Source organism: Ostrinia nubilalis, chromosome 14 (assembly GCF_963855985.1).
Source record: "Ostrinia nubilalis chromosome 14, ilOstNubi1.1, whole genome shotgun sequence".
NCBI lineage: Eukaryota > Metazoa > Arthropoda > Insecta > Lepidoptera > Crambidae > Ostrinia > Ostrinia nubilalis.
Genome location: NC_087101.1, coordinates 4,707,104 through 4,732,869, shown reverse-complemented (window position 1 = coordinate 4,732,869; position 25,766 = coordinate 4,707,104). Strand labels below are relative to the sequence as shown.

The following is a 25,766-nucleotide window of genomic DNA, read 5'->3' as shown; positions in this document are numbered from 1 at the left end:
ATAGAGTTCAAAATGGCATATCCAGTTCTTTAAGTTTGTTATCACACTAGATGTTTTTGAGGAGCTCCCACTAGTGTTGTAAAAATGGCATATCCAGTTAGTCTTTAAGTTCGTGATCACACTAGCTAGATCTTTTTGAGAAGATCTCACTAGTGTTGTACCTAAATGTGTGTTCAAAACGCAGTGTTCAAAATGGCATGTCTATGATTGTGATCCAACTAAAGCCCAGTCCGTGAGCACGTAGAATTTTGTCCAATGACCCCTAGCTACCCATCCTTATCGCTCGCGCGTCTATATTGCTGTCGCGACTGTGCGACTGGCACCCGCAGTGAGTGTGCGAGTGCGATAGCAACATAATTACGCGCGAGCGATAAGGATGGGTAGCTTGGGGTCATTGGACAAAATTCTACGTGCTCACGGACCAGACTTTACCTCAGTAAATGACGATAGATGTCAAAGTGGCGTGTATCCAGTTGGTCTATAAATCTATGATCGCACTACTGTCCCGGCTAGGCGATAGGTACAAAAGTGACACATCTAGTGGGGGGCGGCGGGCCGGACGCGCTTACTCCTTGACCTCGAAGTACTTGTAGGTGGGGTTCTCGTAGCCGTTGATCTGCATGTTGGCCACGTGCCGCTCCTCGGGGGTCGGTGCCACTGCGCCCGTCTGCTCCACCTGGGGCGCAATGTTAGTTAGGTTTGGCAGGTGGTGTTTTAAGGCTGGGTTACACTAACATACTTTTACAAACGTCAAAAATCTGTATAACTATGGAGTTATAGAGATTTTTGACGTTTGTAAAAGTATGTTAGTGCAACCGTAAAGTATGTTAGTAACCGGTGTTTGTATGGACAAACACCGGTTATCATTAAAGTTACCGTTAAAGTTAGGTGGTGTAACCCGCCCTAAGTGTGAATCTTCACACACAGTGATTATAGTGGGTATTTAAAAATAACGTCACATTGCTTAAAAAACAGAGTGAAAAGATTTTTTTGGCAAGGTGATGAGTATGATGTCCGCGCTAAAATTAATTTCTGCATCAGTGGATTTGATGGTAAAGTCGTGCAGCCCATTTAGCTCCTGGCTGGAGAAAGATTCCAACTTATCTGGACCTTGCACTTTCGACGGGTTCTACTGTAAATAGTCCGTACGGTTTTACTGTAAATACGGCGAGCGCGCCGCAAGCGGCAACGGCTAGAGCGGCGCCTCCCACACACAAAACTGAAGGCGTTGGCCCTTCGAAACTAGACATTATTGCTATGTCCCAAGGTACCCACCTGCACGAATCCCTGAGCTTGCGGAGCGCGACTGCGAGTGCGACGTAAGCGGCGGCGGCTAGAGCGACGCCTCTAAGAACTGAGCCAGGGTTGGGCCCTTCTAAAGTAGACCTTATTGCTATGTTTAAGGTTGAACCCACCTGCACGAATCTCTGAGCTTGCGGCGCACGGTCACGGCAGCGTGGGACGGCGAGCGCGACCAAAGCGGCGGCGGCAAAGGCGTTGGCCACGTCTAAAGTAGACCTTATTACTACGCCTCTAAGGTTGTACCCACCTGCACGAATCCCTGGGCTTGCGGCGCGCGGTCACGGCGGCGCGCTACAGCGAGCGGATACATAGAGCCAAGAGCATTGGGCCCTTCTAAAGTAGACTTTATTGCTATGACTCTAAGGTTGTACCCACCTGCACGAATCGCTGGGCTTGCGGCGCGCGGTCACGGCGGCGCCTCCCACACACAGAGTTGGCCCGTCTAAAGTAGACCTTATGGCTATACCTTTAAGGTCTCTAAGACTGTACCCACCTGCACGAATCCCTGTGCTTGCGGCGCGCGGTCACGGCGGCGCGCTACGGCGAGTGCCACGCAAGCGGCGGCGGCGAGAGCGGCGCCTCCTACACACCAGTCGGGGACGTTGGGCCCTTCTAAAGTAGACCTTATTGCTACGCCTCTAAGGTTCTACCGACCTGCATGAATCCTTGGGCTTGCAGCGCGCGACTGCGAGTGCGACGCAAGCGGCGGCGGCGAGAGCGACGCCTCCAGGAACTGAGCCAGGGGGGTTGGGTCCTTCTAAAGTAGACCTTATTGCTATGCCTCTAAGGTCTCTAAGACTGTACCCACCTGCACGAATCCCTGGGCTTGCGGCGCGCGGTCACGGCGGCGCGCTACGGCCAGTGCAACGCAAGCGGCGGCGGCCAGAGCGGCGCCTCCTACATACTAACCGGAGGCGTTGGGCCCTTCTAAAGTAGACCTTATTGCTATGCCTCTAAGGTCTCTAAGACTGTACCCACCTGCACGAATCCCTGAGCTTGCGGCGCGCGGTCACGGCGCTACAGCGAGCGCGACGCAAGCGGCGCGCTCGCGGCGGCGCCTCCTATGTACTGAGTCGGGGGCGTTGGGCCCTTCTAAAGTAAACCTTATTGCTATGCCTCTAAGGATGTACCCATTTGCACGAATCCCTGGGCACGGCGCCTCCTACGCACAGAGCCGAGGGCGTTGAGCCCTCCTTAAGTAGATCTTATTACTACGCCTCTAAGGTTATACCCCCACCTGCACGAATCCCTGAGCTTGCGGCGCGTGACTGCGAGTACGATGCAAGCAGCGGCGGTGGCGAGGGCGACTCCTCCTTCACATAGAGCCGGGGGCGTTGGGCCATTCTAAAGTAGACCTTATTGCTACATCTCTTAGGTCTCTAAGCCTGTACCCACCTGCACGAATCCCTGGGCTTACGGCGCGCGGTCACGGCGGCGCGCTACAGCGAGCGCGACGCAAGCAGCGGCGGCCAGAGCGGCGCCTCCCACACACAGAGTTGGGCCCGTCTAAAGTAGACCTTATTGCTATGTCTCTAAGGTCTCTAAGACTGTACCCACCTGCACGAATCCCTGGGCTTGCGGCGGCGGGCTGTCTCAAGCGGCGGTGGAGAGGGCGGCGCCTCCCACACACAGAGCCGGGTACAGGGGCGTTGGGCCCTTTTAAAGTAGATCTTATCGCGATGCCTCTAAGGTCTCTAAGACTGTACCCACCTGCACGAATCCCTGAGCCTGCGGCGCGCGGTCACGGCGGCGCGCTACGGCGAGTGCGACGCAAGCGGCGGCGGCCAGAGCGGCGCCTCCCACACACAAAACTGAAGGCGTTGGGCCCTTCGAAAGTAGACCTTATTGCTATGTCCCAAGGTACCCACCTGCACGAATCCCTGAGCTTGCGGCGCGCGGTCACGGCGGCGCGCCACAGCGAGCGCCACGCAAGCGGCGGCGGCTAGAGCGGCGCCTCCCACGCACAGAGCCGGGTACAGGGCGCCGGCGCCGGAACCGGGGGCGTTGGGGCCCGTGCCGCGGATTGTGTAGCCCTGGAAGGGAAGAATTAGCTGCTGTATACCGTGAGGGAAGTATACTTTTGGTAGGAAGCCTGATTTGTCTTGCGATTAATCGCTTAAGCAAACAACTCTGGGAGATTATGTTACTATACTCGTTTCGTGAGGAACTACTTTGGCAGGAAGCCTATCTTCTGCGATTTATTGCTTAAAAGCACAAAGAAAATCGGGAAGACATATTGCAGTCTTCCACTATGAAAAGCATAATGACAACTTTACTCATATATTGTCAGCTACAAAGCTAATTGTTGAGAATCGAAATTGTAGGCTATTATTAGCAACTAGCAATGACTAGAGAGGATATTCTCTTTGGTTTCGTTAAACCTTAGTGGAACCAGCTCGATTCTGAAGCTAAGCTAAATTAAGCTACTTTTGGTGAAATTCACCCTAATGCACTCATTACCATCTCAATTACAATGCACTGCCGGTTTATTAACATCGTCTAACGTAGAAATCTTATGAGATTTCTGTCTTGATTCAATGACATCTTTCCTATTTTTTGAAGATAATGATGATATTTCTGGGAACTGTACTATTCTAGACTAAGACTAAATGAGGTGAATGTAGGAATCCTAATTTCTTACACGGTGTACCTACTGACGACCTAAGAAAGATGACCTGCAGAAATATATTTTATTAATTTTCTCACAAAAAGTTTTGGAGTGAAACTTTTACAAGACGAGTACTGTTGCAGCTATTTTTCCACGATATTTCACTTTGCAAGGTATGAGCTTGAAAATGAAAATGTATTAAGCTTAATCTTTAGTAAATTCTACAAGAGTTGCTAATTTATACCGTTCATATGCGTTCATAAATCAAAGTTTAGTATGTCAGTTTATGACAGACAAGTTCCTGAAATCAGGGTCAGAAGTTCTATTTGCCCCAATTACTTTACCAAGAATGACTACCTTTCCCATTAAGCATACCCTTAAAAAATTTCCACCGTCCCAAGTAAGAGCGCATTCACAATTAGGCGACTTTATCCGCGCGACAAAAGTGCGACAGCCGCGCTGCCGATAATTTCATACTAAAGTCTGGTCGCCGAGCACGTAGAATTTTGCAGCAGTGAGTGTGCGAGCGCGACAGCAATATAATTACGCGCGAGCGATAAGGAATGGTAGCTTGGGGTCATTGGACAAAATTCTACGTGCTCGGCGACAGACAGCAGATGCCTGCGTTCACATTAGAACACCCCTCTCTTTTTGCGTCGGGGGTTAGAAAACGTCGCTGCCACGCTGCTGTCGCGCTTCTATCGCCCTGATGTGAAATCTAAAGTTGATGATGATGATGATGAGGCAAGTGCAAAAGCATAATACGCACAATGAACACAATACGTACTGGCTGCGAGTGCTGGAGCTCGTGCTTGAGCGCGTGCGCGGGCGGCGGCGGCGCGCGCTCCTCGGCCTGCTCTAATGCCTGGCGGAGGCCGGAGCCTTCCGTCTGCAACAAGAGACAATCAAATCAAATCAAATCAGATCGTTTGAAAATTTTTAAGCATTATGAGTTGCATCTTGAATCTCAAACTTAAATAAAAATAACCTGAAAACATCGAACTGCCTAAAATCGAACCCACCACCTTTCGCTTGTCAGGCGACTGCACTTCCATCTGAGCTACTTAGATACTGGATGAACCCGCAAATGTAATACGCTGTGGGTTCGATTCCCGCCTTAGGCAGTTCGATATTTTCAAGTAATTTATTTTAGTGTGAAATCAGATCGTGTCAGCATCTTTATTTTAGCCAAATGACGACCACAGCTGGGCAAAAGCCTCCCCCAAGGATTTCTACAACAACTGGTTCAGTGCTTTTCTCTATCTTCACCAGTTCGTTGGTTTAGTTAGAGTTTTAATATTAAAATTCAAACAATCACAAATCGCAACTTCATCAGCGACTATAGGATTTAAGTATATGTAGCATGCACAATTGCACAGTTCTTCGTGGCTTCGTGCAGTTGAACAAGTGAACTTGATATCTCAAATAAATATGACATAAAAATAATGGAGACTTGATACCACACAAGGACTTCTATATTTCATGCTCCTTTATCTCATCTTACTTGTAAACTTTACCTAAGATTTTCTTTAAAATTTCTAAACTTTATTTTCCAGCCAAGAATTTGATTCAAGTAATACCTACTTTCAAGTTACCCATGCCTACTCACACCAAAGTATAATCCGACATAGTTACCATACAATTACCTATATCAAAACCACAAGCGAAGTCTGACCGCGAAACTAAGGAAGCTCTATTGTGAACTTTAACTATTAAACTTCATCCTTCATCTCAATAGAGCCTTTAAAGTTTGATTGTCTAAATTACAACTAACTCCGACTACGATATTGTTAAACAACACCGTTAAGACCGAGTTAACTCTACGATTCGTTATACGAGTAGTATGGACTAGGTTCATGAATATGGTGACGATTTGATTAAATATAAACTAGGGATGAAGAGGAAACTTGTGCAATCCGGAAAGTTTACAATATACGGCAACAATTCGTACACTGGCATGTCATTTTATTACGGCATCAATTTTTACGAATAGATATTAGCCCAATTCTAACCAAGTATGATAGTAAATACAAACAAAATTAGATCCCACGCTAAGCATACTTATTGAGTGTCGAAATCTGCTTTTACAGGATGCCATCAAATGCCGAGAGAAGACGAAAAAGGTTAGATAGATCACCCACCATAAAAAATCAATAATTACAAAACTTTAAAGAAGAACGGTACCAATCTAAGTACTCTCACTAGGAAACAATATCTTCTAGACGAGATACATTTCTAGAACAGTTTTTAGAAGGAGTCTTACCTCGCTAGTCGATCGGCGGCTGGAAGTCTCGCTGGGCTCGTTGGTCTCGGGAGTCTCGCTCTCGGGGGCTTCAGTCACCGTGCTCGTAATGATTTCCTGCAAAAAATAACAACAAATACATTACCAACTATAATTTAAATAGGGAAACTTCTCGAAATCAAATAAATAACGCAATAGTGATCAGTTTTTATAAATTCAAAATTAGTGCTATCACTTATTTTATTTTCAGTGGCTTTTATCCGTTGGGAAATGCATGAAGTTACGTATCCATTGGTCGATGGGGAATTATCACTATCATCATCCATAGCCCGGAGGGCGCGGCGCTGGCCTCAGAGGCCTCGGCCTCTGTCTCGTGGGCCTCGTCACGAAAAGACACTCCGAGTATAGAGCTCTATAGCGCTTCATCAGGTCATTTCGAATCCATTGCTGGATCACGACCTTCTCACGTTCCTGAGGCTAATGGTTAGTTAGTCTTCTCTTCTATACTCCTCGCTAACTAATTAGGCTGCGGAAGCCTGATGATCGCATATTTTTGTCCATTAACATTTAATACCATTTAACCTTTACCTGGTAGTCGCAGAATTGTTGCCACCATATTTTGAACCTTATTGAGAAAACATAAGGTACAAAACTAATGAAAAATATTTTTCTCTATACCAGTTAAAGGGTTTTTTTTTTTTTTTTTTTTTTTTTTTTTTTTTTTTAATGTTTTCTCTGCACCTCTGACGATTTCATATCAGAGACTTTGATATTTTTAATTTGTTAATTATTTGACTGGTTTGTTTTGAAGATGTTTTTAGTTTGAATTGGTTTTACTTTAATTGTATTTCTTTAAATAATTTATGGTGTGTTTTTATGTTTTCTATTAATGCGAAATTTTGTTGTTCTACTATTATTTTTCGTATGTTGTTTCTTATATAATTATTTTTCAGTTTTCAGGACTCTTTGCTCTTGTTTTGCTTAAAGGTAATTTATGTTTGTTATAGTTTTTTAGATTTTATTTCTGATTGCTTGTTCTAAATGTTTGCTTACTCATTTTAACACTGTTCTTGGTAATGTTTGTCTATGATATTCTCATAATATCTAGATAACATTGGTCTTTTAGTCTTTTCTTGCGGTGTGTGCCTTTGTGCAATATTGTGCTGTAATGAGTATTGAACCTCTTTTTGCCGATTTGATTGTATCTTCAAATAGCTTAATTTGGCCATCAAATTAATTTCTATTTGCTTAGTTTTCTGCAATTTTGAATTTTGTTCTATTGTTTCTAATATGTTTGCCAAAAACAAGATAATAATAAATTTAGAGTAAAAATTTTGAGGACTTTTCAAAAATCTATTAACCATTTCCTTTGTTTCAACCAGTTAAAGGGTTAGCCTCTCTTATGACATCCTAGAGAAGAGTGGGAATAAATATTCTCTAGCTTACCGTGATGGAGGTGTCCTACGTGTAGGGCGCGTGCGTGGTGGGTTCCCGGGAGGAGGCGGAGGGCGCGGCGGTTCGCGGCGCGGCGCTGGCCTCAGAGACCTCGGCTTCTGTCTCACGGGCTTCGGCGCGAAAGAAGACTCCGAGAATAGAGCTCCATAGCGTCAACATCAAATCATTTAGTCTCCATTTCTGGAGCATGGCCCTATTTAACTTACTTAAAGCAAATGGATAAATTGACTACAGTCCCTCGCTAGTATGGGCTGTGGAGGCCTGATGTGCGCATATTAGTCCCTTAGGCTTCTTACGATGTGCAGGCGACAATCGGAGTACATAGTACTATTCTATTCTACTAGAATCACATGACGAGCTATATCTTACCGTGGTGGAGGTGTCTTGCGTGTAGGGCGCGAGCGTCGTAGGTTCCCGGGAGGAGGGCTCGGGCTCGGGCGAGGAGGGCGCGGCGGAGGGCACGGTGCTGGCCTCTCGAGACCTCGGCCTCTGTCTCACGGGCCTCATCGCGAAGAGAAACTCCGAGTATAGTGCTCTATAGAGCTTCATATGGTCATAGTCTCCACTTCTAAGAGCACATGCAACCCTTCTTAACTTACTTGTGGCAAATGGCAGATTTGGCCTACATCGCTGGCTAAATAGGCTGAGAAGGCCTGAAGTTCGCATATTTGTCCCTCATGGCTCTCAGTCTCTTACCGTGGTAGATGTGTCCTGCGTGTAGGGCGCGTGTGTCGTAGGTTCCCGGGAGGAGGGCTCGGGCTCGGGCGAGGAGGGCGCGGCGGAGGGCGCGGCGCTGGCCTCTGAGACCTCGGCCTCTGTCTCACGGGCTTCGGCGCGAAAAGAAACTCCGACCACAGAGCTCCATAGCGTCAACATCAAATCATGTAGTCTCCATTTCTGGAGCATGGCCCTATTTAACTTACTTAAGGCAAATGGATAAATTCCTGTCCCCACGCTAGTATGACGGGCTGTTGAGGCCTGATGTGCGCATATTAGTCCCTTAGGCTTCTTACGATGTGCAGGCGACAATCGGAGTACATAGTACTATTCTATTCTACTAGAATCACATGACGAACAATATCTTACCGTGGTAGATGTGTCCTGCGTGTAGGGCGCGTGTGTCGTAGGTTCCCGGGAGGAGGGCTCGGGCTCGGGCGAGGAGGGCGCGGCGCTGGCCTCTGAGACGTCAGCCTCTGTCTCACGGGCTTCATCGCGAAGAGAAACTCCGACCACAGAGCTCCATAGCGTCAACGTCAAATCATTTAGTCTCCATTTCTGGAGCATGGCCCTATTTAACTTACTTAAGGCAAATGGATAAATTCCTGTCCCCACGCTAGTATGACGGGCTGTGGAGGCCTGATGTGCGCATATTAGTCCCTTAGGCTTCTTACGATGTGCAGGCGACAATCGGAGTAGTACTATTCTATTCTACTAGAATCACATGACGAGCTATATCTTACCGTGGTGGAGGTGTCCTGCGTGTAGGGCGCGTGCGTGGTAGGTTCCCGGGAGGAGGGCTCGGGCTCGGGCGAGGAGGGCGCGGCGGAGGGCGCGGCGGTGCGCGGCGCGGCGCTGGCCTCTGAGACCTCGGCTTCTGTCTCGCGGGCGTCATCGCCAAAAGAAACTCAGAGCGAGATCTGCAGCGCTTCTTGAGGTCGTTTTGTGTCCACTGCAGGAGCTCAATCCTCTCCAGCTTACCAGAGACAAATGGAACAGTTGGTCGCCTCTTCTGTACTCCTCGCTGACTAGTCGGACTCCGGAAGCCTGATATTTGCAATTTTTTGTCCCTTATCCGCCTAATGTCATAAGTGAAATCCCAGAGAAGAGTGGAAGAAACTATTCTATAGCGTACCGTGGTGGAGGTGTCCTGCGTGTAGGGCGCGTGCGTGGTAGGTTCCCGGGAGGAGGGCTCGGGCTCGGGCGAGGAGGGCGCGGCGGAGGGCGCGGCGGTGCGCGGCGCGGCGCTGGCCTCAGAGACCTCGGCGTCTGTCTCACGGGCTTCATCGTCGGACTCCTCGCTCTCGTGGATGCCGTTGGAAGTCTGCAATGAGATTTGTGTTTTAAAAGTAGGGCTTCCGTGGCGCGTGACACGTTCCTGCAGCATTTGTAAGAGACATTGCGGTTTCACGAGGAGGTTATAAGAGGTCGCTTTTTAGAAATGTACATCAACTGGTGGGACTATGTTCTACCTCGGACACAACCTCAAATGAGTTTGAAACATAGCACTTCATGATGATAGAAAAAATATAAACTTATTTTCAAGATAGTGACGGTTCTTCAGTGATAACGCAATCAAGTGATTTAGTTCCTATTGAATTACGTCTCGATATTTTACAATAGAAATGCATTATAGAGTTTTTATAATATTTGTATTGCAAATACTCTAAATCCCTAAAAACAAGAAAATCCCTCTCATGATCCCATCTCTACCTTGGCCCTCTCATTCTGGATGTCCTGTCTCTGCCGCGTGCGCTGGTCCCTCTTAGTGTTCAGTTGTTCCCTGGCCGCCTGTTCCCTCTGGACCTCAGCCTCGATCCTGTCCAGGAGCAGCTCCTCGGCCTCAGGGGTCATGGACATCAGGGACACAGCCATGTCGTCCTTGGACTGCATGGACTGAAAGTTTAGGAGGCAGGTTTAAAGGAACGTGCAAAGGGTGCGGTGATCAAGCTCTTGCGATAAGGTCGATATTTAGGTGAAAACTTTGGAACAGAATTGGTCTCAATGACAATTTTTTTGCGACATCAGGCTGATATATGTGGGTGCAGAGTTTGGAACAGAGTTACTCACAATGACAAAAATGAAAGTTAAGGGTGTTACCGTGTTCAGCAAGGTAGGATAAGCATGATATTTATTTATTTATTTATTTTCTTTATTAGGAAAACATACAGCTTAAATTATGATACATGTAGAATAAAAATAATAAGTCTTACACAAGCCTATGAGTTGATAAACATGTGCTTAAATTAGAAAAGTAACTGGTAGAGGGTATGAAAGACAAATCTGAACATGCAGTTGGGACAAAATTGGTCAGATTAAAAACTTAAAGTTTCTGGTAGTTAGTGCGATTCAGCAAGGTTAAGACAAGCGTGAGGAGAAGATAAAGGTGTTAGAAAAGAACAGGTAGATGTATGCAAGACAAACCTGAACATAGTCTTCGATGGCGGTTCCGATGCTGGCGTACAGGTGAGGGCGGCGACGAAGAGCAGTCAGGGCGCGTTGCAGAGCGCGGTCGGCATCCTAGAAAAAGTTTAGTATTTGGAGAAAATTGATATTTAAAGAAAACTGAAAAGAATTTAAGTTACGAATAATGAAGGATACTAATAGACTAAGGCCATTATACATTCAGTAGTGACAGCTTTATTGCTAATGGAAATATAGACAAATAATCTAAGATACACTTATTAACTACCAATTTAAGAAGGATTCATGATTAGGTGCAACCAATACTTTTCCGTAACCTTTAATTTTCTATGCTCATCTATTGACAAACTGCTGGCTTATAACTATCTGCTGACGTCATGGTGTCACGCTCATCGGCGGCAGTACGTCTCTAAGCAGCCAGAACTTCGTTTCGTCAGTCCGTGCTCGTAGGAGACGCTGGAACTATTTATTGTACTGAAAGGTGACCTCACTGTATACTGACCTGCAGTCTATAAACTCAGCAGCAGTAGCTTCGCGTGCAGCGGTGGCGCGTCTCCAAGCGACGAAAGCTCCACTTCGCTCAGTAACTAAAGCCTGAACTAGACACTAGTAGAACTGTGTGACGTCATAGTATACTGAGCTGCAGTCTATCAGCAGCGCTAGCGCGCTCAGCAGCAGCGGCTTCGCGGCCAGCGGCGGCGGCGCGTCTCCAAGCGGCCAGGGCTCCACTTCACTCAGCGGTCACAGTTCCCGCCAGTTACTAGAACTATTGTACTGTATGGTGACGTCACGGTATACTGACCTGCAGTCTATCAGCAGCACTAGCGCGCTCAGCAGCGGCGGTGCGTCTCCAAGCGACGAAAGCTCCACTTCGCTCAGTAACTAAAGCCTGAACTAGACACTAGTAGAACTATGTGACGTCATGGTATACCGACCTGCAGTCTATCAGCAGCGCTAGCGCGCTCAGCAGCAGCGGCTTCGCGGCCAGCGGCGGCGGCGCGTCTCCAAGCGGCCAGGGCTCCACTTAGCTCAGCGGCCAGAGTTCCCACCAGTTACTAGAACTATTGTAATGTATGGTGACGTCACGGTATACTGACCTGCAATCTATCAGCAGCGCTAGCGCGCTCAGCAGCAGCGGCTTCGCGGCCAGCGGCGGCGGCGCGTCTCCAAGCGGCCAGGGCTCCACTTCGCTCAGTAACTAAAGCCTGAACTAGTCACTAGCAGAACTATGTGACGTCATAGTATACTGACCTGCAGTCTATCAGCAGCACTCGCGCGCTCAGCAGCAGCGGCTTCGCGGCCAGCGGCGGCGGCGCGTCTCCAAGCGGCCAGGGCTCCACTTCGCTCAGTGGCCAGAGTTCCCACCAGTTACTAGAACTATTGTACTGTATGGTGACGTCACGGTATACTGACCTGCAGTCTATCAGCAGCGCTAGCGCGCTCAGCAGCAGCGGCTTCGCGGCCAGCGGCGGCGGCGCGTCTCCAAGCGGCCAGGGCTCCACTTCGCTCAGTAACTGAAGCCTGAATACTAGAAGAACTATGTGACGTCATGGTATACTGGCCTGCAGTCTATCAGCAGCGCTAGCGTGCTTAGAAGCAGCAGCTTCGCAGCCAGCAGCGGTGGCGCGTCTCCAAGCGGCGAAAGCTCCACTTCGCTCAGTAACTAAAGCCTGAACTAGTCACTAGCAGAACTATGTGCCGTCATAGAATACTAACCTGCAGTCTATCAGCAGCACTCGCGCGTTCAGCAGCGGCGGCTTCGCGCCCAGCAGCGGCGGCGCGTCTCCAAGCGGCCAGGGCTCCACTTCGCTCAGCAGCCAGAGCTCGTACGAGGCGCTGGAGGCACTTCTGCACGCGATGGGCCTGGAGAAGAATTAAGAATATTTCAGCATAACTTCTTGGAAAATTAATTATTCTTGATTCGTTGTTAAAACTGGCGTTAAAATACTGGTGTCATTATTTTAATAGTAGTCAGATATGGATAAACTGGACCAAAAATACAAAGCATGTCACGGACATGAGAAGTACATAATTATTATAGTAATGATCCGTGATATACAAGAAAGTATTGAGGATAAAACTCCGGTTTTGGCAGAAGAATAGTCAAGTCCTAGATTGGAGATCACATCTTAATTTGTGCATACGATTCAATTTACGTTGGAGCGATCATAAATCGATAGTTGCTTGTCAGTTACAGAAGGAAAGTCTCCAACTGGGCTCTGAGTTAATAACTATCAGAGATCTGATGTAGGCTGATAATGTTGACTCCAACTCCATTCCCAAGCATCCTAGTTTCAACTAGATTGAACTGGGTAACCATCCTGACTTCCATAGCATGATAGAAGATACCTAGGTACTATACTATACTAGATACTAGGTATTAAAAAGTTTAACTTACATTGGGCGGCGTGTCGCGGAGAGAGCGAGTGTAGCAAGAAAGCGCAGTGCGACGACGTTGAGCGAGGTGAGCCAAGACTCGCTGTTGATGAAGGGCGGCCAGCCGGCGGCGTTCCGCTACGCCTTCTTCTTCGAGAGACTGTTGGCAAAGATAATAAAGATTTAGCAAAAACGCTTTTACGAAACCTAATACCACACCGGCAGATTTAGAGGAACGGAAAAAAAAGCATCAATATCATCATTATTTTAGGAAAAAAATGCCTAATTATGACATTATTTTTTAATTTAATTCTAAATATGAAAAAAATAATTGCCAACAGTATATTTTTTTAATTATTTTGTTTAAATTACCCCATCAACAGTTTCGTTGAGTGTTTTGAATTGAATGAAGCTTTTGCTAATTTGGATTTCTTTTACGTGAAAGATGTTTTTTTTCTGAGAATTTTGTTGTGTAAGCATTCAGTTACTTATAAGGGTTTATTATGCCCAGCTTAGCACCGTCAGAAATCATTAAGGCAGATGAAATGAGAAGTAACGGCCATGCATACAAATCGGCTGCCGTAAGACGTCGTTGATCAGTATCGACCACCCATGGCAGTAACCAACGGTACAGATTGATCATTTCTGTCGTTAGGAGGAGGGTTCAAGTCAGAAAAAGGCGTACTTCGCGACGGGATGACCGTTTTTTACAACTTCGAGTTTTCAGAAAGTCGCGGTTACCTGCTGTTCAAGCCAGAAATAACCTTAAAGACACTCGAGGAGTAAGAGTGACTGAGCCCACAGTTCACAGGAGATTTACTGAAGTTGGTATAGGGTCGTGCATACCCGAGAAAGCTCCAACTTGTGACACAGCACCGAAAAAACATATTGAACTTTTCACGTGAATATCGTGATTGGGTCTTGAACGACTGGAGGCATGATCTCTTCACTTATGAGTGCAGAGTTCTCTTAAACCAGATCGATGGAAGATAGCGAATATGGAGACACAAAGAGAACGTAACATTTAGTCTTCATTTTGAAAATATCGTGGTTTATGGAGGTAGCTTAATTCTGGTGTGGGGAAGGATTTGTTTGGGAGCTCGCACGGAGTTAGTGGTGGGTGATGGAGGAAATACGACTTCTGAATGGTACACTAGGAACATTTTAGAAGAACATGATGTGCCATTTACTCCATTTATTGTGGACTCCTTTAGTTTAATTCACGATAATGTTCGTTTTTACAGTGCTCGCTCAGTACAGGCACATCTAAACCATTTGGATATACCCATGATGCAGTGGCTGGCAAGATCCTTAGACAAGAATCCTATAGAGCATGTCTTGGACTTTCTTAAAAGATGTGTTAAATTCAGAATACCACCGGTGGTGTTGAGAAACGCGTTACTAGAGGAATGGCAGACATTGCCCCAAAATACCCTTCATAACATTAACTGCAGCATGCTCAGATGAATGGAAACCATCATCAGAGCAAGAGGGGGAAATACCCATCATTAATTAATTCATTTGGTTAGTGATAAGCTACCCTAATTTTTAATCTGGCCACAATTTCTAATTTTTGTTCAAAACTGAAAAATTGAAATTTCGTTTCGATGATTTTTTATTAAATAAAAACGACTAAATATTTAAAAAATCTATGTTATTTTATTTTATTTTAATTATCTCTTTATTTTGTATAATAAATATTTCATTGATCAGTAGTAATTTTCCTTATTTTCATACTTTTTTTTGCGTTCCGCTAAATCTGCCGGTGTGTGTAGTTTCGAAGAAGTAAGTCTACAGGAGCTAAAAATAACTTCTTATTAGGGTGCACTAATTTAGAGACTTGATCACGACCAAAAACTATGACGAGGATTTGGATTACAAACGTTAAGGTTCGAGAAAGGTTCTGCAACTCTTACATTAAACTTATTGTTAGAAAAGATATTAGCATAGGTATACAGGGTGGAATTTTGTAATGCCACCTGGAGGGAAAGTATACACTTAATACTGTAGATAGAAAATTTTACTGAAAAAAAAAAACATTCCTTTATTTTTGAAAAGAAAGAGAACTGAGCATTCAAACATTTTTGATTTTTTTTCCGAAAATTCACTACCATGCCATACAATTTTATTTTCTGTACATAATTAAAATAATTTAAGATTTCATGGTTTTCCTTTCATTTGATTTATCAAGTTTGTTAGAGAGATTTCATCCTTATACTTAACCCTAACGATCGATGCAATAAAAATACAGGGTGTAATTTTTAACAGATTTTGGATGGTTCGATTCCCGAGTGTGCCACACTCAAATCATCAAATCTTTGAATGCAGTTCTATTTCTTTTCAAAAATAAAGGAATGTTTTCTTTGAGAAAAAAATTATATCTATATTAAGAGTACTTTTTCTCCAGGTGGCATTACAAAATTCCATCCTGTATATGGTTGCGATTGCTATAGCCTCTGACAGCGGTGATAATATCAGCTCTTGTTTTTCGTCATTTCTGACTTCCTGATAATAATGAAGATACTAATAATAAGTAATAGCAGTTAACCTACCTGCACGTTAGCCTGAAACTTGGCGGTCATGCGTTGGCGGAAGGTCTGCGCGGCGGCCGGGTCGGTGTTCATCATCTGCTGGTAGCGGTCTTCCAGCTCGGACCACTCCTTCATCACCTTGGTGATCTGAAAAAAGGTTACTTGTTAGTGGCAGCTTGATTTTAACTTTTCAAAGATTTTTCTGAAAAGATCATAGCCATATCCCGTTGTTAAAATTCAATGAAATTATGTGTTATTCAAATATTTATTATTTCAGTTAATTTTATTGTCAGAGTGATTTATCGATCACTCTTATTCCAGACTACATTTTAACAAATCAAGATCAGTAAAACTTCATCTTTTTAAAATCAATAAACTTAATTTGTAAGTAGGTCTAGGTACATAAAATTTCCTCAACGTAATGAAAAACCTGTTTTTTCCTAAGATAGTCCTTACAATTTATTAGCTCCAGCCTTTTAAGATACAAACTTCCAACAATTTGTCTAATTTTGCTTATTTCTGATGTTGTTAATAGTAGTTTAACACTATTAAAATAAATTTTATTCAACAGTGAACTATAAGAATATCCCATTAAGTAGTGGTTTTATCGACTTTATCCAAAAATTTCCTAGACTCAGGATGATTAGCAAAATACTTTCATCATTCACTCGCGTCGGCATCAAGCGCTGAGTGCGAGTGACGGAGAGCCGAATATATCAGAATCGTTACACGGACTACGAGCATGATTGATGACGGTAGCGTTCGTATAGCTAACACACCAGCGTGTATTATCTCTACAACGACTATAGCTTTAAATCACTTGCTATGGAAAGAAAGTACGGCAAATATGAATAACCGCTGGAGCTGGAGCGGTAATTTTATTATCATCGTTATCCGATTTGATCTATTTATTGATTTATTTTCTATAAAGCTCATCTCGGTAAAAATATGAGTATTTACTCAAATACAAGGCATGGATGGCATGAACATTTTATATGAAAGCAGCGCTCGGAAAAACAATGGGTTAATAAGAATTTTGAATCTGGCGATCTTCTTTGCCCGTAGACCGAACATTTTGTAGGCCCAAATTGGGTTTTAAAGTTACAGTTACAAAATGAGGTAAATTATTCCCATGAGTTAAGTGAAATGTTACCTTTTCGCGGTGGGTTTCCTCGAGGCGTTGTTGGGCGTCCTTGTAGCTCTGGTGCTCAGTACGAGGGTCGAAGTGAGAGAAGTACGGGTCCGATGTAGCCGTGGACGCCTGAAAATTGTTGCCCATTTAATACAAAATATTCTAATTGTGTCAGAGTCAATATAATAATTAAAAACATCCCTGGGTTTAGCTGCTTACATTGGCATTGGTTAAAAGGCTGATAAATGTTTTATTGAAAGGGTCAGTCAAAACTTTAGCCACACACTCTCATCGGTATCAGTGTAATCATCATTTCTAGTCATCTATAAAAAAAAGTTAAAGCAAGAAAAGAGACTTTTTATAAACTAGAGAAAGACACTTTCCACTTAGTATGCTTAGTATGGGATTGTCACTTTCCGAGAAAGTTCCCTACCACCACTGGTATTCTGCAGACCATAAGAGGGGGATATTCTACCATAAGAGGGGCACCATTTTACAACAGGTATGCACTTACCACCGTAGTAGTGGTAATGGTGGTCGAAGTGGTCTTGGTGGACGGGGCAGCAGAAGATTCAGGGCAGGGCCTCGCGCTGTCGTCAAAGTCGGTGTAATACTTAATTATCTCTAAACTTTTACAATAGATATGCACTAAGCTACGACTTCCCAGCCAGTCTGATCAGCCTGGGGAGGGTAAGTCAAATCCTCTAGTTGCCTCTTGTAAATTAGAGAGAATCGTGCTCCGGCAGTGAAGACTAAATAACCTGATGATACTAAAGTTGTTCTTACCACTGTAGTAGTGGTGGTGGTGGTCGACGTGGTAGTGGTGGACGGGGCGGCCGAAGACTCGGGGCGGGGCCACGCGCTGTCGTCGGTATCGGTGTAATCGTTATCTCTAGACATAGCTTTTACAATAGATATGCACTAACCAATGCTTTCCCAACCAGTCTGGGGAGTGTAAGTCAAATCCTCTAGTTGCCTCTTGTAATTTAGGCGTGCTCCGGCAGTGGGCACTAAATAACCTGATGATAATAAAGTTGTACTTACCACTGTAGTAGTGGTAGTGGTGGTCGAAGTGGTAGTGGTGGACGGAGCGGCCGAAGACTCGGGGCGGGGCACGCTGTCATCGGCGTCGGTAAAATAATTATCTCTAAACTTTTACAATAGATATGCACTAAGCTACGACTTCTCAAACAGTTTGGCCAGCATGGGGAGTGTAGGTCAAATCCTCCAGTTGCTTCTGGTAAAATAGAGAGGGTCGTGTTCCTGCAGTGAAGACTAAATAACCTGATGATGCTAATGTTGTACTTACCACTGTAGTAGTGGTGGTGGTGGTCGAAGTGGTGGTGGTTGACGGGGCAGCAGAAGACTCAGGGCGGGGCCACGCGCTGTCGTCGGTATCGGTGTAATCGTTATCTCTAGACATAGCTTTTACAATAGATATGCACTAACCAATGCTTTCCCAACCAGTCTGGGGAGTGTAAGTCAAATCCTCTAGTTGCCGCTTGTAATTTAGTCGTGCTCCGGCAGTGCACACTAAATAACCTGATGATACTAATGTTGTACTTACCACTGTAGTAGTGGTGGTGGTGGTCGACGTGGTAGTGGTGGACAGGCCGGCTGAAGACTCCGGGCGGGGCCACGCGCTGTCGTCGGTATCGGTGTAATCGTTATCTCTAGACATAGCTTTTACAATAGATATGCACTAACCAATGCTTTCCCAACCAGTCTGGGGAGTGTAAGTCAAATCCTCTAGTTGCCGCTTGTAATTTAGTCGTGCTCCGGCAGTGCACACTAAATAACCTGATGATACTAATGTTGTACTTACCACTGTAGTAGTGGTGGTGGTGGTCGACGTGGTAGTGGTGGACGGGGCGGCCGAAGACTCCGGGCGGGGCCACGCGCTGTCGTCGGTATCGGTGTAATCGTTATCTCTAGACATAGCTTTTACAATAGATATGCACTAACCAATGCTTTCCCAACCAGTCTGGGGAGTGTAAGTCAAATCCTCTAGTTGCCGCTTGTAATTTAGTCGTGCTCCGGCAGTGGACACTAAATAACCTGATGATGCTAATGTTGTACTTACCACTGTAGTAGTGGTAGTGGTGGTCGAAGTGGTAGTGGTGGACGGGGCGGCCGAAGATTCAGGGCGGGGCCACGCGCTGTCGTCGGCGTCGGTATAATAATTATCTCTAAACTTTTACAATAGATATGCACTAAGCTACGACTTCTCAAACAGTTTGGCCAGCATGGGGAGTGTAGGTCAAATCCTCCAGTTGCTTCTGGTAAAATAGAGAGGGTCGTATTTCTGCTGTGAAGACTAAATAGCCTGATGATGCTAATGTTGTACTTACCACTGTGGTAGTGGTGGTGGTGGTCGACGTGGTAGTGGTGGACGGGGCGGCCGAAGATTCAGGGCGGGGCCACGCGCTGTCGTCGGCGTCGGTGTAATAATTATCTCTAAACTTTTACAATAGTTATGCACTAAGCTACGACCTCCCAACCAGTTTGGCCAGCATGGGGAGTGTAGGTCAAATCCTCCAGTTGCTTCTGGTAAAATAGAGAGGGTCGTGTTCCTGCAGTGAAGATTAAATAAGCTGATGATGTTAATGTTGTACTTACCACTGTAGTAGTGGTGGTGGTGGTCGAAGTGGTGGTGGTTGACGGGGCAGCAGAAGATTCAGGGCGGGGCCACGCGCTGTCGTCGGCGTCGGTATAATCGTCGTCTTCAGCGTCGTCGTCGCGAGATAAGTCCGCGTCTTCGTCTTCGTCCATATCTGTTGGGGTATTTATAATATATTTTAATATTTCAAAATAGATTATCTACAATGCCTACTTTATTATACTAGTAAAACATCAACATTGAGTTAGGCGTTTGTTTCATTGCGCTTAAAAACATGATTTATTAATACAATGTATTTTAGAGTCAGCGTTTTCGGATCACCGGGAGCATTTACGTGTAATGTAACATTATAGTTTTGACTTTGAGCTATTCTGTTTTCTTCCCTCACTGATGTGATGCTCGAATCTGTAACGTTAAGAGCTCATTACAGGGTCTCCCTAACCTTTAACTAGTCTATTAAAATTTTATTTCCTTTTATTTTAATTTTTCCTCACAAAATTTTCCTTAATTTATCTACCAGATTCCAATTTCTTATTAATGTTTCTCTTTAACACGTCCCACAACTAGCTATCCCTACCACCATATCAATAACATAAATAACAAATCCGCACCTATCTTACCATCATCAGTATCATCATCGTCGTCGTCGTCGCTCAGGTTCAGGGTGTCGTCATCGTCATCATCATCCAGAGCGTCATCATCGTCGAGCAAGTCGTCATCACGCTCGTCCATCGCTGCAGAAGCGGCAAGCATCTCTTCACCTCCAGGGCTGACTGGCACTCCGACATCCATGGGCTTATGCAGCTTTACGTTTTCTGCAAGGACAAAGCACAAGAAGTCACACGTTAATAGATAACTTTTAGTAATATTTATTGTAAGGACTTCAAAATTCGTATAATCAGATGAAAGGTCTGTATCCCCACTTGTTGATATTTTCTCTGGCCAGTTTTGGTTCTAACTTGTATCTGTTATCTGTTTTTTTTGTTATCTGATTTTGTGTGCTATATTTTAAGAGCGTTTACGCCGTTTGGCGCAAAAACAGTACTTTTTCAACTCGTTACAATCATTAACCAGTAATACTACAAATATGTTATAGGCATAAATAGTTAGGCAATTTCGTCGTCTAAATAGTTAATTGAGAAAATATTGCGATTAGTTTAGCATTTAAGAATTCTATCAAGATAAGTCCACACATGTTTTGTAAATTTCCACTTTAGCGTCAGTTTACAAGCTGAAATTTTTATAAAAATACTGTGAAAACGATTTAACAAACATTTATATCCTATAGCATAGATCCTTGGGCAAATAGTTATTTCAGAAAATTTTTAGATTTAAGCATTTTACAATAAGAAATCACAAATTAAAAGAACGTGAAATACCCAAAAATCAAAGTGATTTTTTTTGCAATATTCTTCCTTTATTCAACACAAAAATAGCTTAATATAATAGAAGAATATCTTATCTAAAATATTTACTTTGAAATTTAAAATAATTCATTGTAATTTTTTTTCTATGAGTATTTGAAAAGTACTATAAAACGCCGCGCACGAATCGTTCAAATTCAGTCCGCCTCGAGGCGTTCCAGAGTGAGGTCACGTCGCTCGGTGATCTGCTGACATGTGTCACGCGTACGTTGATCTTTGACAGGTAGCTGGACTTTTATAGTGTATCCGCAAAATCTTGGTGGTAGATTTAGCGATCACGTGGTAATTAAAATATTTTATTGTTATTTTTGATTACAGTCTATTTTTACTACAAATTCTATTTCAGACGTAATGAAAAATAAAATTAAGTTATTTTTAGCGATGAAACGAAAACGAATGACGAAAATTTGGAACAGGCAAGTTATGTATGTATACCTACTAATATTATAAAGAGGAACAATACTAATAATTTATTTGCCATAAATAGGTGGTTACAGAAAAGTTAATAGGAATGCTCTGCCAGCAGGGTCCCACCTAGTTGTAGGGGGAACATACACAACATATTACAGTCGGAAAATCTTTGCGGTAGGTACCTCGGATTGTAGTTAGTTGGACAGTGGTCATTTGACGGCCACTTGAATCGTCTCACCCCTAATCTTTTGGCTACCGCCGGCGCACTAAGCCGGTTGATGCCTAATCTCGGAGGCCCGGCTGCACTGAGTCGCTGACTATACTTTTGCGTCGCGCGTTATATAGTCCTATATGGGGCTCGAGTATGGCACAGTGCTGTGTAGTCGTGGAGCATCCTACTGTTCAAAAAAGCGCAACGCATGATATCACTGAGGCACAGGCTGAGGTAATTCGTGGATACCGCATAGTATCCGCAGTCCGTCTATTCCCGGTTGTGGACACTGACTATGTCCCTACTGAGGATAAATGGGAAAAAAAATATTGTCATTAGTGGCGACGTATAACAATCCTACTAATATTATAAATGCGAAAGTTTGGATGTCTGGATGTTTGTTACTCTTTCACTCAAAAACTACTGAACGGATTTTGTTGAAACTTTACAGTATTATTGTTTATAAACCAGATTAACATAATTATAGGCTATAATTTATGACGATATGTGACAAATAAATTTCAATAAATAAATAAGACGTGTCTAAAAAGCGCAATCTATCGTCACTGGTTAAAATCTACAGCGCTTGACAAACTACTGTTTTTGACGTTCGTAAATATTCATGCGGGGGAAGCCGTGAAACGCCATCTATCAACATGATATCAAACAACAGATTTTACGAACTAAGGAGTAAAACGAGGTCCACGCGTACGTATTATTAATAAAATTAATAATATTTGTATTCATCTGGTCTTACTTGACTTTTACTTTACGTATGTCATGCACGATGACATTTGCGTCAATATTTGTGTACGTCCCCACTAGGCATAATTGGGATGTATTTTTCTAATTTGTCATAAGTTGTGAGAAAGCCTGTAGCTACAACTGGGAAAGTATGTGTCACCACTGGTGACAATCGATATTATTTATGCCATTTATCCTCAGTGGCGACAAACCTAGTGTCGACAACCGAGAATAGACGCCAGTTGCGAGGTGACCATAGGTCCCAAGGGGAAATGTACGTGTACGTGCACCACGAGAGGTGGAAACCAAAAGGTAGAGGCTTGAGGATCTAGGCCCTAGAGTGCTGAAGGGTACGCCTGGCCGTCAGCCAAATTTTACATCGCACCATAGAGGCAGTTCTGCCTGTATTAGAGGAGTGGGTGCGACGGCATGATCGCCTCACACAAAGGGCGACCCAGGTTCTACCGGGCCATGGGTGCTTCGGGCCATTCCCCCACCGTATAGGCCGAGAGCCTGTAGATGGTTGTCAGTTAACACTGCAGTCTTGGCACGTGAGTCACCGCAGCAGACTGACACGCTCCAACAGTGCCCAGCCTAAGCGAACGAGCGGCGGTTGGAAATGACCTCTCCCTACCAATCGGGAAGAGGCGTGAGATAGATAGATAAATTGTTTATTTGTTGTAACACACTTTTTTTAATGCTTTTAACACACACATTATGTATAGTTGCTATTGAAATTCAATTCAATATCGAAATAAAGTTAGTTAGTCAAGAAACACACTAGGTGACACCACTGGTATTTTGTTACACAGGTTAGTAATAATTTCAACAGTTGCAACATAACAAAAGTGACAAAAGAACATAAGATAAAGATAACTAGCGTTTCAAATAGTTCCCTGCGTCAGAGTGATGTGTGCCGCAGCGATGCAAAAAGCAAAGAGCTCAGTATAAACACTACCCTCAAAAGGGCAGAACACTGATTTTCAGCTTTTGCTAGAGAATGCATGAAGCGTACAGGTACGGAATGAACCCGCTCGCTTTCGGAAACAATATCTACATTAGTATAAAATATATGATGAGACAAATAATCTTATGGTATAGTGTGCTTACTTTCTGTGAAAGTGTTCTTTCACAGAAAGAAGCAGTGGAAAGGGGGAGCGAGAGGCCTCAGCCGACACTCCGGTTATCCGCCGCCGACACCCTGGGCGCAAGAGGACAGCTTATGGTCTCCAACGGTCCCTTCCTAACAGGCCTCGGTCGCTAGACATGGAGGTGTCTGGTGGCGGCTAAGGACGAATGCTACAGGCAACAGCCAATGGTGATGTCCCGCGTTCCCTCATATCACTCATATGGATCATGGCAGAAACAGTCAGGTTTTTAGTGGGTGTAGGGGCTACCCACCTTCTGGTAGGAAGAACCCCACATATCCCACTAGCTGCCCCCGCAGCTGGTGGGCATGAAATGTTATGCATTTTCCGGATAAAAAAAGAATAGTAAACAGGAAAAGTTTGTTTTGAATAGAACCGATTTGGAAAAATCTCTCACCATTAAAATTCAAAATTTTTTCTGCTGAACATAGGCTGTATAAAATATTCTCAAAATAGTAAAAAACCTTTGATAATTTACTATTTGATCAAGAATTTACGTATTTAATTATTGATTAGGACTAATGTATACCATTATTTATAATTATGGAGTCGGTGTTGGAAGATTTGAAGATTTTATAGTTTCCTTGAGCTGTCACTTGACAGCCTGGCACACTTTTACGATGGTGGATCAAAGTATTTTGGTTTGACTATAGAGCGTGAGAACACGCACACAGTCATAATTATTTTAGTGTGAATAAAACTAGCATCGAAATTACCTAAACTTGACATGCCACGCTAGACGTAAACGCTCTTAAGTTGGAACCAAATAAATGTTTTTCTTTCTTTCTTTCTTTCTTTCTCTGATGTCATGTCAGATGAGATGGGAGATGAAGTCCCGGTAAAAGCCCGGTAATCAGAAAAATTCTTTAAGATAGCAACATAGTTTCGAATGAAGTTTCCAGTTATCTACTAGAAATTTTTTTTTTTTTTTTTTTTTATCCACAACGAGGAAGCTCTTGGCCTGTATCTCACCTGATGGTAAGTGATGATCAGGCCGAAGGTGGAAGCGAGCTTCACCCGGAATCCTCACAACCACGGAGGAACTGGCTATCTTACCTCTAACTGCCGGAACACAATAATGCTGTTAACATTGTTGTTATGGCGACAGACTTAGGTAAGATGGTGGTAGCTAGCCAGGCGGACTTAGAACAAGCCCTACCACCAACCAAACCGAACAGAAAAATCTGCCCCCACTGGGAATCGAACCCGGGACCTCTGCGTCTGAAGCAGGTGGTCTTACCACTAGACCACAGAGGCGGTTGAATTATCGGACATATATGAAAGAGCTTTCACTATTTTTAATAATTTCACTATTCAAATAAAGTGACATTCATTAAAGGTTCTTATTTATGTACCAACCTTTAAAATGCTTTGGGCAGCAGACGAACTCGACACCAGAGAATAGGCTGATTCCGCAAGGCAGCAGCATCGCAAAGGTCCTCAGTCGCAGGCCTCGTTGCGCGCAGGCGCGTCCAGCCGTCGCGTTCCACCTCGCAAATTGCCAGCACCGGCTCTGGTTGTGGATGTGGTCGAACAGGCAGCTCTCGGGTACCAGCAGCGCATCCGATTGGAATGGACCTTCTGCCGAAAAATTACCATTGTAGCTAATGGTGCCCATGAATTTCGTAGCTGGACTAATCAAAGCTCTCTTTCCCACCACTACCAGTTTATAATATAACCTCTTTTTCTTACGTCAGCAACTCCTGTATAGCCAGGATCTACAGTTTGGCTTCCAATAAAATCAAACCGGGGCATAGCTTTTTAATTTCCTCGCATTTTAATTTCCTAGCACTAACTTCATTACCTCAAAGGAATTAACTAAGAAAAAGACTGAGTAGAAAAGAAAATTGCCAATTCCTTGTCAATAGTGTTTGAGGTCTCAAACTTTAGTCGACGTGAAAGAAGTTATTCAATAAAGGTACAGGATTGAAAACTTTAGAATGGAAATGAAAATAAGGCTGACCCAGTTTCTTAGTGAATACGGACTCCTTGAAAAAGTTATAAAATACCATGCGCAACTACTTTAGTTACTGGAACTCTCAAAGGTTTCTACAACTGATGAATTGTGAACAGCTTTCGTTTAATATTAGATTGCAAGAACAACTTTGATAAAAAGAGAGTTCATGGATCTTTGTAAGATGAAGATAAATATTAACACGATAAACATACCAAGACAGCGGAATGGCTTGACCCATCGAGTGACCTTGCACTTCGAAGCGCTGCCGGCGCCGAGCTTGCACCAGTTGCTGACCTTCACGTAGTGCGAGGCCTCCACGATGTTGGTGATGTCGTGGCTAGGGTACACCTGATGGATAATTAACAAAATATACATTCATTTACTCTGGAAAATAAGGCCCTAAATTCATTCAAAATCAAAACCCTGTCAAATATTCTGAATTTTGAAGAGATTGAATAAAAACT

General features: G+C 44.1%; 1 protein-coding gene across 1 annotated transcript in view; it reads right to left on the bottom strand.

Annotated features, from left to right (window-relative positions):
• Nucleotides 1-360: 360 nt before the first annotated feature.
• The window catches only part of LOC135078020 (amyloid-beta-like protein), a 166,344-nt gene continuing 140,938 nt past the window's right edge, over nt 361-25,766 (bottom strand). Inside the window, exons 5-19 of the mRNA XM_063972567.1 lie at nt 25,515-25,650; nt 24,705-24,926; nt 20,028-20,222; nt 19,407-19,561; nt 16,809-16,916; nt 15,677-15,802; nt 13,147-13,284; nt 12,465-12,611; nt 10,749-10,844; nt 10,038-10,220; nt 9,460-9,648; nt 6,174-6,269; nt 4,698-4,799; nt 3,171-3,335; nt 361-676 (exon numbers count right to left, since the gene is read on the bottom strand). Coding sequence (XP_063828637.1) covers nt 566-676; nt 3,171-3,335; nt 4,698-4,799; nt 6,174-6,269; nt 9,460-9,648; nt 10,038-10,220; nt 10,749-10,844; nt 12,465-12,611; nt 13,147-13,284; nt 15,677-15,802; nt 16,809-16,916; nt 19,407-19,561; nt 20,028-20,222; nt 24,705-24,926; nt 25,515-25,650 — 2,169 coding nt within the window. The 3' untranslated portion in view covers nt 361-565. The remainder of the gene's footprint in view (nt 677-3,170; nt 3,336-4,697; nt 4,800-6,173; nt 6,270-9,459; nt 9,649-10,037; nt 10,221-10,748; nt 10,845-12,464; nt 12,612-13,146; nt 13,285-15,676; nt 15,803-16,808; nt 16,917-19,406; nt 19,562-20,027; nt 20,223-24,704; nt 24,927-25,514; nt 25,651-25,766) is intronic.